Source organism: Vespula vulgaris, chromosome 13, assembly GCF_905475345.1.
Source record: "Vespula vulgaris chromosome 13, iyVesVulg1.1, whole genome shotgun sequence".
NCBI lineage: Eukaryota > Metazoa > Arthropoda > Insecta > Hymenoptera > Vespidae > Vespula > Vespula vulgaris.
In genome coordinates, this window is record NC_066598.1 from 1,827,212 (window position 1) to 1,839,923 (window position 12,712).

Sequence of the window (12,712 nt, forward strand, 5' to 3'; positions counted from 1 at the left end):
AAAAGGAAAGGATCAAAAAATCTACATATTTGTTTCAACGATTTCTTGGAACAAGCTATTCTTTTTACATCTGTATTTCCTGTACATATTTAATAAAGAAGTTAAAAGAAAAGAATTATAATAATAATATTAATAATAAATTTTTTTATATATTTCTACTTAGTAATCTTGTAATGCGCTTAGACTTTTATCTCTTTACGAATGCACTGATACAACTTATATTTATCTTTGAGACTACAATATAAGTTTTTACGAAAATTTTATGACACAAGTTCGAACAGAACTCTAGTTCTTTTTTTTTAAATCTCGTCTTGATAACTTACAAATATCTCTATATTATAATACAGTTATCTAGTGTTTCACCTTTTTTCTGAGAATTTCAATTTCTTTCATTAAGTAAATATTAATAATAATAATTTTTATAATAATATTAATAATAATTTATCGTGGAAATTGATAACCACCGGTGGTATATCCTAATCCTACGCCACGTTGAGTGTGCGTAGTAGCACGAGCTACTTCATATTGTTGTTCCATATTATTAAACATTTCTTCCTGTTTTTTCAAAATATCAGGCTTTGCACCTGCAGTTGGTGTGTTTGGTAAATCTCCTTTTATACCCATTAGTCTCTTAAATTTCGCAGTCACTTTTCCATCTTGATCATGAGTAAATGTTGTACCCATCCATGTGTTCACTGTAGTAGCTGTATTAGAAGTACCTTTACCTTCTTCTTGTTTCGACTGCGCGTTAATAAAAGAAATAAAGTATAGATATATTTGATTGCATGATGACAAATTAATATAAATACATAATTATCTTCTATATTTATATATAATATATATATATATATAAAATTAATAGTCTTAATAACATTAGAATAAATGATGAAAATGATAAAATTTTTTCACCTTATTAGCCCATAGTAATTTCCTCTTTTGAATTTGTTCTGCATATTTTCCTTGAGTAGCCGTGGTCAATGGATTATAATAATTTTGCTCACTCTGAATTCCCAAAGCCACAGTATCCCCTTCAGGTGCTTTCAATTCGATTCCTAATTTCTCTAATTGTGCCAACTTATTTCTTCCCTTTTCCTCTCTATAGCTCATTGTTCTGAAGGGTGGTGGAGCACGATCCCTTGACCTGGACCTTGATCTCGTACGATCTTTTTCTTTATGATAACTTGATCTTTCTTCCCGATGTCGATCCCTAGATCTTTCATCCCTAGAATGACGACGTTCTCTTTCTCTTTCTCTGTCTCTGCGTCTATCTCTGTCGTTTCTGTCACGAGTTCGATCCCTTCGACTATCATCACGATAATGATGATCTTTCTCATTCTTTTCTTTCTCATCGCTTTTCTCTTTACGTTTATCCTCGTCGCGTGATTTTTTCTCATCGTCCTTACTTCGTTTTTCCTTAGTATCCTTATTATGAGTACTACTATCACCACGCTGTCTTCTATCATCGTACGATGAACGACGATTTTTTTCACTGGTATGCTTGTTACGGTCAGATCTGTCACTCCTTTTATGCTCATCCTTTGTATTTACCGTATTGCTTTCATTATCGGATCTCCTGTAAAACGATTACGTTCTGCAGGGGTATACCACACAGATTCGTATTATTATTCTGTATGAAGTGGGTTTATTAAGATTTTACTAAACTAAGCACACACATATATGCTCAGTGATCAAAGATTTTTTTCTTTCTTTCTTTCTTTCTTTCTTTCTTTTTTTTTTCTTTTTATTTTAATCAACATTATGATACAATGAAACGCGTTAAAAAGTAAAGTTGGCAATAATCATATACAAACCAGCTCACCTCTGGTCTGAAGAAGAAGGTGAAATTCTAGACGAGTCTGTTTTTGAACCTAGTGCTGAGGGCATTGCCGCAGGACTATGAGCACGTTCACTGCCAGACTCTCCAGAAGAGTTATTGTTGTTGCTTTCCTAAAGAAATAAAAATTGATTGTTTTAATATATTAGATTTCTATATATAAAGTTATTACATTAAAGAAGAGATTTTTAAATGGAGAATTATAAATAATTTTATGCAGTTATTAAACTAAAATTACATTATCCTCATTGTAGATGTATCACATAATTATTTGTATATCACTTAAATTTCTACAAAGAAGAAACATTATGTTTCTATTTCATACAGAATTTAATAATAGGAAACAGTGCTTAATATTATTATTTATAACGAGGAAGAATGTACCTGAGATCAATAATTGCAAGTGGGCTTCTTTATAACACATATGGATTTTATATTGCAATACTTCTCTTACTTATTGTCACGACGTTTTTATATAATAATTAATAGCTATGAACAAATAAATCACACGATTTTGTGTATTCTTCTATGATAAAGAAAAAAGAACTTTCTTTCTTATATCCTTGGTTGTACTTGATACAAAGTTTTCGTGATGCAGAAGATTTACGCATCAGTTACTTTGATTACATAATCCAATTTTTCTGTTAATTGCCAGTAGGTATATAAAACCAACATGAAACAACCACATTACAAAAGAGAGATGTAAAGATATTAAATATCCTCCATATATATATATATACATACGTATGCAAATTATGATATATATATATATATATGTCTCAGCAGTTATTTATTGCCGAAATACTTTACACGTGTGGTGTTCTTTGATGGTTGGTGTTTTGTTAGTGTTACCTTCTGCCAGCTTCCTCTACTCACCTCTGTCTTCTGAATAGGACTTGGGGGTAGTCTTGAAAGACCCTCACACAGCATAGACCTTGCCGAGGTGCGTAGATATTGTATCATGTATTACCAACAGAGCTACGTGTTAATATTTTCTCACGAAATGGTACTATTCCCATTTACTTATCATTTAAACTTTTAAATATCAATTATAGTCTGATCATTCCTCTCAACGAAAAGGTTTTAAGATCACGTCTTACAAATTGTAACTTTTGATAACACTGAAACGTATAAATCCGTAATAAAGTAAAAAGAAAGTTAGGTCTTATGACATTCTTATGAAATGGTAACTGAATCTAATCAAACTTAACAGAACATGGAGAAATAAAAAAATTTAATAACAATGAGAGAACCCAAAACTATCAAACGTATTAATCAATATATTATAAATTGATTTCTGTTCATAGACTATGTTGTTCAACGTGACCTCATAACACCAAATACCAGACTGTTCGCGTATCAGTCCTAAAACCCTGTCACGCACATACTGTCCCTATATAGCCATCATTGTATCTTCCCAGTCCAAATGTTTCGAACTTAAAATTAAACAGATGTTTGGAGACATCTTTTTTAATCATACCTCACTCATGTCCATTTGTACTTGGTCATAGTTGGCATCACTAGCCCTTCTGTTCCTTATGTTTCCTTGTCCATCGTATGGCATCTTGAAAATCAAACAAGATACATTAAATTTTATATTGAAAAATTTTTGTATATTTTTCTAATACATACATAAATATAAATCACTATCAAAATAACATATAAAATAACTTTTCTAATAAATTAAGAAATCTTTATAAAAAAAATTATTCATTACAAATCGTTCACATATTCCTACATTTCTATATTTATAATATATTCTTATTTACGATTCGCCATTAATGGTCGGAATTAGTGCGCATTGGAGTCAGTGCGTTACTTTGGAAGCCATGATTCCAAGCGTATACATTGTAATCATTACCGACATTATTGTCATACGAATATAATAATTTTCTCCAGAAAAACGTCGTTATATAATGTAAAAAGAATATTTTAGCATTATCTTACCTTCGGTTCTTCCGAATTATTACTATTTTCACCGTCACTCGCGTAATTCGCTAATGAATCCATAATGTCGTGAAAACGAATTGCAGACCAGTGCGGACTGTCTCTTCCGATTCTAACAACTTGGCGGCGCTGCGATATTTTTCTCTCTTTGTCTCCCTCCCTCCCCCTACCTCTCTCTCACTCACTCTCTCTCTCTCTCTTTCATATAAAATTATACTACGTCATTGGACGATATTTGCATTGTTATCTATTCTTATCTAATATTACAATCGAATATTAGATCTATGAAATATGTTCAATATTTGACATATCATACGATCGTAATAAATTTGCTATTATTTACTTTTGATTTATATCATGAAAACAAAGAATATATATATATATATATATATATATATACACATATAAAACACGAGCTTAGATATTCAACAAATAGTTTTAAATATTTCGATATCAGTGCCATCTCGTAATTGCTTTGAGAACAACGTTGGACTTAGTCCATAAGAGAAGTTGTCTGACTCATGATTCGATGTGTAGGTTATGGGTCACTATTGAAACGTAGTGTTATGCGCCGATAGAAAGTTTATACGTCGTGATTCATGCCGGATTGTTTACAGGAATGAAAAGAAAAACTAATTCGTTTTAAAAGTCGTCTGAAATTTCATCAATTATGGGATGTTGCTACAGTTTTTGTAAAGAGGACACTGGACCCCAGGTAAAAAATATTGGGAATATCAAGATTGTTATTAATTGTTTTTTTTTAATATTATCTTTTATCGTTTTTTCTTTGATATGTATATACATGTGTATATATATATACATATATACACACACACATACATAAGCATATATATTGACGTGGGAGGACACACGAATTATCGCAGTTGTCATTGTTCTCTTTCTTCTAAAAAAAAATAATGTTTTCTTTTTTTTTTTTTTTTATAATGTATTCGTGGGTATTACAAATATTTGTAATTTTATTAGGTTGTAACATAAATAAGATTGATTGAAGGTATAAACACTTCAACTAATTTCAAAAATGTATTTATGACTCATTGAAAATGCACATATCTGTGATTATCAAGAAACCACTTATGATCAATTTAAACTTAGTACTGCTAATGTTCACGATATAAACTTATTGAAGTCTAATATTTAATTCTTAAAATGGAAGATTTTATTTGGCATATAATGGTGTGGGAATTCAAACAATATAATTCTGCTGCAAATACAGCTAAAAAGATTTGTAGTTTATATGGTAAAGATGTAATAACAGAAACAGCAGTGCAAAGATGGTTCGTAAAATTTCATTCTGAAAGCAAGAGTTTGAAGGATAAACTATGGTCTGGACGTTACTCTGATTTTGATAAAAAAGCTTTGCAAATATTAATGTATAAAAATCCATGCTTAACAACGCAAGAGTTAGCAAATAGATTAGAATTTTTATATTTGACTGTCAACAAAAAAATAGACAAATTTACAAAGGTTAGAAAGTTAGAAATTTGAGTGCCTCGTGCATTATTATTCAACTCATTTATGTTACAACCTATTATTATCACTTTTTTTTAAATAATGTTTTCTTTATATATATGGTATATAAATATCTTTGAATTAAAAAAAATTTTATTTGTAGAGTGGAGAAGTAAACGAGAGGACACATCTTTTAGTCGATCCTGTTAGTAATAATACAAACATACCAAGAGTACACAGGTAAGATATTTACTATATCTCTGTATTATTTAATTTTTTTTATTATATCAAATAAGGCTTTGTTATTTTATCATTTTTTAGTGATGATTATGTTAATCAATATGCAAATTCTGAACCCAAGAAGACAGATGAACAAAGTGCATTGAACAGAATTCTGCACGAAACGGCAGCGTGAGTGTTGATTGCATCGTTGTCAAATTGTGCACTTTCTATTTTTTTGTCGCATATATATATATATTTTTTCTTAGTTTATATGTTTTTAAATATTATGTACAGTTTCCTATAAAAAAAATAAATTTTTTATTTACAGAAATGTAATAGATATCGGCGCATTGGATTCACATAATTTAGAGCAACATGAATATATGGATAGGTCACGAGCTTATGCAAAACGTATAGAAGCAGGAGGTTTCAAGGTTCCAGATAATACTGTATGTCTCCTTAAAGATATTCCTGCACCAGAACGAATACTCGCATCTAACCCACTTGCTGCTGGAGATCATGAACTTGTAAGATATATCTTTATAAGAAAAAAAATTTCATAATAAAATAACTTTTATAGGTATCATTATATGACATAAATCATTTTTATTAATTCTTTTTTTACAGATCACTGGTATGCTTAAGAATGCAGTAGTTGCATTAAATGATATTAAAGTAGAACATAAGGAAGATTTGGTAGTACCTTTCTTATCGTGATCCTATAGTAATTCCATCGACAGGATACAACATCACCCTGTCTAAATGGAATTATTATGTCCGGAAACACAGAATATGTATCTTATCAAAACGAGCTCACGATAACTTGATTTGAGTCTGAAATAACGTTAGAGCTTATTCAAAAATGAATATGAAATAAATATTAAGCTCAATGGTGTATTATATTAAGTTCGAATGATAGGTCTGCTCTCATATAAAAAAAATATACCTAAAATTAAGCTTGAGAAATTTTTCAACATGTAACATATTAGTTATTGAATGAAAAAAAAAGAAAAAAAAAAAGAAAAAAAAATTGTTTTTTCCTTTAAATTTGTTTGTAAGATTAATTATCGATTTGATAATATTTTTTGTATAGCTTATTTATAATCTCGCGTGTGTTAAAATGATTTGTTGTTATAGGACTTTTATTGTTTTTCGATCTCGTTTGTTCCTTGCTAAATTTTTTCAACACTTTTCATTCTGTGATTCTACAAAAGACTAAGAGAAATCTTTTATGAAAGATTTCTTACGGTGAACAGTTGAAAATGTTGTTAATAAATGTGCGTTTTTAACGAGATCGAAAAGGCAGGGATTTATATTAAGAAAAAAGACAAGGTATGTACTATTTTATCGTGGCTTCAAACCCCAATCTTAAAAACGAAATGATAAAAATTCAACTACATAAAAACATCATTAAAATATGTTTTAACACAGTAATTACTTATGAAATACATTATCAGACCATTACGAAAAAATGTTATTATTATATATATATATATCTACATAAATACATGTGTATATATACATATATATATATAATATATATTTTGATCTTATACACGAAAAAGTGTACGAAAGCGATCGGACGCACTTTTAAAAGAGAAACAGGATCCTATAGATAATAATGAAATAAATGTTAAAAATCTGTTTTATTGAAATAGTTGTACAAACGTTTTGTAAACACGATTGTGAATATCAGTCACGAAGCTAAGAATAAATCTTATATATATATTCGCCTAATATATCTTTTGTCTGTTAAAACGTGTACTTATATTTTGTATCAATAGAAAATTGTAGTAATATCGTATTAAGATAATCATCACTTATCAACATTATGACACCCTTGCCTTATAATAAACAAATAATGCTTATATAAGTAATCTTTCTCAATGTTTGCTTGTAAAATAAAATAAATTAATAATGATTGAAATTCTACACTGCCACAGTTTAGACAAATTAGAATCACAATTTTTCTGTAGTTAAATAAAATAAATATAAAATAAAGTTAATAATAATATCTAAAATATAAAAAAGAATTTGTAATTATTATTGTATATACGTGTGTATACAATATATTTGTTTGTGTATGTGTATACATATATATATATATATATATATATATATATATATATATATATATTTGCAATGAAAAATGCTACAGGTGGGAGACACGGTCAGTAGATAATATACAGTTAGATACACAGGAAACTTTGAAGTAAACATCGTATTGTATCTGACGAAAGCAACAAGTAGAGAAAGAGAAAGGATGAGGGAAAAAGGGATAGGAGGAGGGGCTTACCGTAATAACGGTATTTATTTTAACCGCGCTTTTATGGCGTGATCGAATCGAACTTTTATACCTGACTGTCGAGAAAAGATTTAAGGAAATAATTCAAAGAAATTATTTTTATACATAACGATGAAAAAACTAATATTACACTCGTAAAATTTCCTTTATAATTGTACAAGAATATGACGAATAATTTACGAAGAAAACGATAACAAGATTAAGACCTAGATTCTACATTCTGAGAAAAAGGATAGAAACAAAAATAAACGAGAAAAAAAAAGAAAACGAGAAACTTAGAAAGCTTTTCGATTAGAAGATTCTTTTTATAAAATGTGTATAACAATGGATAGAAAGAAATAAAGTAAAAGATCTGTTGGATAGATAATTCTGAGAGTGCGTAGCTAGTACTACGTAACTCGTTATGTATAATATATATATATATATGTATACACATAGCACACACGCAATATATATATATATAGTATACGTATATATAGTGTAAGACGTGAAAGTGTATACATAGACGTACAGTATGAAGAGGTAGATAAAGAGTAAAATTAATCGATAGGATATAGAAAAGAAAGGTTATAGATATTTCATTAGTTTTTTTGAAAAACTTACTCTAATAAAGAAACCTTATGGAAAATTATAGGGAAATATGTGGCGATCAATTCGAAAAGAATCGCGGGAATAGCAACGGTTACGAAGGCGCGAAGATTCGAGGAGAGCGCGGGAAAAGTATGGTGGGGATAAGCCATGGCAATTGATTGGTCGTACGCATGGCGGCGCGGAGGGGCATCGACCGGTCTGGCATCGGGCTGCTGTCGTACTGGCAGGTCCCCTCGTTCAGTGCCACCAATACACAAGAGCCGAGGACTCTCTATCGCCGACCATTGGTCCTCAATTTGCCGACCAATCATTGGGAAAGTGCCCACGAAAATATCCAATGTAAGTCCACAAATTATCAAACATCAACGGGGTAGACGTACGCTCACACGCGGACCTTTGCTTACTCGTGATTTTTTCTCGTATTACCTCGAAAACGTTTTATCGTTTACTGCCGACGCTGAAAAACCCGTTCCGCACGGCCATGTTTGTCGTGGCAAACGTTTCACCGACTAAATCCATCGTCTACCATGCCGTCTTTGGGATACGTTTTCTTCGACGTCTTGTTCGACCACCTACGAAAATTTACGCTACGATATTATCACGACTCAAGTTTTGTGCTTTCCGATATAGTTTTATTAAGGGGTCTCCTCTTCCCTTCGATTATTTGCGATAGCATCGGTGAAAACGCCAAACCCGTGCAAGGTCTTTCGAGCAGCATACACGGACGACGTAGCCCTCGATTACCGCCTGCCCTCGAGTATATCTCTTTTCTCTCTCTCTCTCTCTTTCTATCTTTCTATCTTTCTATCTCGCTCACTCACTCGCTCACTCTCTCTTTTTCGCTCTCTCTCTCTCTCTCTCCCTCTTTGTATATACGTATATATCTCACTCATTCACTCGCTCACTCTTGCATTCTATTGCGTTCCATCATTTATGCCTCCTCTCTCTCTCTCCCTCTTTCTCTCTGTCCTCTCTCTCTCTCCCCTCTCCTCTTTCTCTCTCTCTTTTTCTTTCCCTCTCCCTCTCTCTCTCTCTCTCCCTCTCCCTCTCTCTATCATGCACCTCGCGCGTATCTCTCGATCCCGCACGTGGGTTCGATCCGGACTTCTTCAACATGTACGCCACGTTGGCGTTTCAAAACATCGCAAAAAATAATAATGATGATTATGATAATGATTATTATTATTGTTATTATTGATCACATTGATTAATGATATACCTCGACTATGATTTTTCCAAATGAGAAATGGGAAGGAGAGGGCGAATCAAACGCACTCTTTTTTTGAGTACGTTCTTATTTTATTACTTTTTATAGTCCTTTTAGATTTAATACGTTCAGTCAAATTCTTTTTCTTGGACCGATGATAAAAGACTTTCAAAGACGTTTAAGTGCCTTTACATCCTCTTTTTTCCTCTTGGATCAAATTTTTAAATCTACTAAATTTTTTTTCTCAGCAGAAACTTGAAATGGAGCAATTAGGAGAAGGACAAGCCGTCGTTGTTGGAAGTACTGGTGGAACGGTACAAGTTGTTCAAATGGGACAAGGAGGACAAACTATGATGTTACCTCAAGCTATACAAGTAGCAGCTCCTAACGGACAGATTCAAGTTGTTCCAGTTTCCAGTCTTACTAATACGGGCCAACAGATTGTTATACAACAACCACAAACTCCTCAAATTATTCAAACTCCCGATGGACAGACTTATATTTATCAACCTGTTCAAATAGAAGGCCAGGTTCAACAGACTCAACCTACCGGTAAATACAATAAACGCTTGGCTAATATTTTCTATTCGAATGGGATATCAATGCTAATTCTATTTTTCAGTTATAAATATCAATGGAAACCTCATGCAAATAGCAGGCACTACTTCACAAACTACAACCACAGCTGCAACAACAGCGCCCGTACAACCGTTAGCTAGTCCAACAGCGACGGCTTCGCAAGCAGGGAATGTAGTTATGGTAATTGTCATTTATTTTTTTGTATAGTTTTATAAAAATTCTACAATTTTTACTACACATTGAAATGTATGTTTTTCTTCTTTGCTATCAGATGGTGCCAGGAAATAGTGGACAAACGCAGTTTCAAAGAGTAGCGTTACCAAATGCGGAATTCTTAGAAGAGGAACCTTTATATGTGAATGCCAAGCAATATAGACGCATATTAAAAAGGCGTCAGGCACGAGCCAAATTAGAAGCAGAAGGAAAAATTCCAAAGGAAAGACCGGTATATATTTTATCTTGTTCTATCTCTTTATATCTGTAAACCAAGGTTTCGAGTCTTAAGTTAGAAATATATCTTACAGAAATATCTTCACGAATCTCGTCATCAACACGCAATGAAAAGAATTCGTGGCGAAGGTGGTCGTTTCCATTCGGGTCAAGTAAAGAAACGGAAGTAAGTGCCTGTGTATTGTAAAATTTGAACGTACGTCTCTCTTCAATGAAGTAAATAGTGTTCGACTATGCGTTCTGATAAAACGAATGCAAAATTTCATAATTATCTAATTGAATCAACACTGAATTCTGTTGGTTACTGGAACAATAGAAAGTGTAAAATATCATAAAAACTTGGTCATCTAGAACTATGCGTATAAACTATAAGAACGTGCATTCTTCTTGTATACATTCATTTTGGTACCAAATGTGAAATTAACGAACTAAATAATGTTACTTCGAGATATGTGTGTTTAATGTTCGAAGAGATATTATAGAGTTTATTACTTATACTTTTTCTATGATATTTAATCGTAAAAATGGAAAAACGAAAGTCTGATTAATAATTCAGTGATATTTGAAAAACGGCACCAATCTCTCTGACGGTCTACCTACTGTAGATATTTATTTAAAAGGAGATTGAAAGAGAGAGAGATGCGTTAAGGAGAACTAAAGAGAATAAAACGTGTGAGTCAGTGATGAAATTGAACTCATATTCGTGACTAAATAACACATCTTTGAACATACATATATACCCACTCTTGTAAATAAATATCTTTCTCTCTCTTTTAACACAATGGAAGGTCGAATAAGAACTTCACTTTCGTTAGAATTTGTATATACTAAGAAACAAACAAACAAACACAAAAGAACACAAAGTCAAGAAATAATAAAATGCGGTGTTTATGTCTGTAATATTTTTCTAGTGCTTATTTATCTTGCAAATCGAATGTGAGCTTGGTAAATCATAGTAAAATATTGGACTTTGTTAGAAATGATACAACGATGACGATATACGATACATACATACATATATATATGTATATATATATCGATCAATACAATTTTTTATTGATCATGTTACACGAGTTCGTGAAGCACAATTAGAGAAATTCATTTTTATCGTATATCGTATCGAAATCATCGATTGAGAGACTGAATTAATAATTTATTATTATGCATCATATACTGGGTACCATTACTGCGTTTAATTTTTAAAATATAACTATTTGATATGCGTACTTCCGTTATGAATTTCAAACAACGCTTTTATGTATATACTTTCGAATGCAAGTACAATTAAATTTAGATTATTTCAAAAATTTTATGGATCTTGGTTATATGCTATTATATATTGAGTTTAAAGATGAAATGAAAAAGAAAAGAGAAAAGAAAAAGAATGGATTATTTGTGCACGGTGGTTTATTTACACATATACACACATATATATATACATATATATATATGTGTGTGTGTATATATTAGGTTGTCTCAAAAGTTTCTTTTGTATTTAACTGGCAGATACAGCAGCTGTGTATGTAGAGTGAAAGAATTTGAAACAACCTAATATATATATATATACTTACATACACATAATGATGTATATACATATATATATATATATGTATATATATGTATATATATATGTATATAACATAACATCGCAAATAATTAAATATTTTTGCCCAGAAAAAAAGGTTTAACGTATGATACATATTATTAATTTAAGGGATAGTCAAATTGTATCAAATTTATCGTATTAATTGTTTTTGAAGCTTCTTTTCCAAAATCAATCGACATGTGGATTTTATATGTTGAAATAAAAAATAATGACTTTGTTTTAAAAATCACTTTTATTACAGATAATTAATTTTCGTAATGTATAATTAATTAATATGTTTACAACATCCTGTTCTTTATTATTTTTATTTTTCTGTTCTTTACACGATCCAAGTCGTTGATTTGGACAGTAACTTCAAAATCAAATTTCGCAAATACTTTTTGGACGATATAAATAAATTTAGAGTAAAGAATAGAATATAGAAACGATGTTTATGCGTTTATTTACTTTGTAATGCTAGCAAGAAATTATGAGAAGATTAATCATTTTAAAATTGTTTTT

The 12,712-nt window shown here is 31.0% G+C and overlaps 3 protein-coding genes across 12 annotated transcripts; 2 read left to right on the forward strand and 1 right to left on the reverse strand.

The window, feature by feature from the left end:
- Positions 1 to 28: 28 nt before the first annotated feature.
- On the reverse strand, positions 29 to 3,948 carry LOC127068429 (arginine/serine-rich coiled-coil protein 2-like). 4 transcript variants are annotated; one of them, XM_051004639.1, is made up of 6 exons: positions 3,782 to 3,845; positions 3,315 to 3,398; positions 2,711 to 2,768; positions 1,820 to 1,947; positions 910 to 1,573; positions 29 to 741 (listed from the first exon to the last, which is right to left on the reverse strand). In XM_051004639.1, the coding sequence occupies exons 3-6, from the start codon at positions 2,762 to 2,764 to the stop codon at positions 442 to 444; spliced, it is 1,146 nt and encodes a 381-aa protein (XP_050860596.1). In that variant the 5' UTR covers positions 2,765 to 2,768; positions 3,315 to 3,398; positions 3,782 to 3,845; the 3' UTR covers positions 29 to 441. The 4 variants fall into 4 exon arrangements, with proteins under 4 accessions (XP_050860596.1, XP_050860595.1, XP_050860593.1 ...); XM_051004638.1 differs by having other exon boundaries at positions 2,711 to 2,955; positions 3,782 to 3,833; XM_051004636.1 differs by lacking the exon at positions 2,711 to 2,768 and having other exon boundaries at positions 3,782 to 3,948.
- Positions 3,949 to 4,278: 330 nt separating this feature from the next.
- LOC127068454 (ragulator complex protein LAMTOR1) lies at positions 4,279 to 7,212 on the forward strand. Of its 2 annotated transcripts, none has more exons than XM_051004699.1 (5): positions 4,279 to 4,496; positions 5,415 to 5,491; positions 5,573 to 5,662; positions 5,802 to 6,000; positions 6,101 to 7,212. In XM_051004699.1, the coding sequence occupies exons 1-5, from the start codon at positions 4,452 to 4,454 to the stop codon at positions 6,188 to 6,190; spliced, it is 501 nt and encodes a 166-aa protein (XP_050860656.1). In that variant the 5' UTR covers positions 4,279 to 4,451; the 3' UTR covers positions 6,191 to 7,212. The 2 variants fall into 2 exon arrangements, with proteins under 2 accessions (XP_050860656.1, XP_050860655.1); XM_051004698.1 differs by lacking the exon at positions 4,279 to 4,496 and adding an exon at positions 4,798 to 5,266.
- Positions 7,213 to 8,363: 1,151 nt separating this feature from the next.
- LOC127068444 (nuclear transcription factor Y subunit alpha) lies at positions 8,364 to 12,440 on the forward strand. Of its 6 annotated transcripts, none has more exons than XM_051004675.1 (5): positions 8,364 to 8,708; positions 9,825 to 10,128; positions 10,199 to 10,335; positions 10,427 to 10,600; positions 10,680 to 12,440. In XM_051004675.1, the coding sequence occupies exons 1-5, from the start codon at positions 8,517 to 8,519 to the stop codon at positions 10,773 to 10,775; spliced, it is 903 nt and encodes a 300-aa protein (XP_050860632.1). In that variant the 5' UTR covers positions 8,364 to 8,516; the 3' UTR covers positions 10,776 to 12,440. The 6 variants fall into 6 exon arrangements, with proteins under 6 accessions (XP_050860632.1, XP_050860633.1, XP_050860635.1 ...); XM_051004676.1 differs by having other exon boundaries at positions 8,366 to 8,708; positions 9,828 to 10,128; XM_051004678.1 differs by lacking the exon at positions 8,364 to 8,708 and adding an exon at positions 8,728 to 9,655.
- Positions 12,441 to 12,712: the final 272 nt, after the last annotated feature.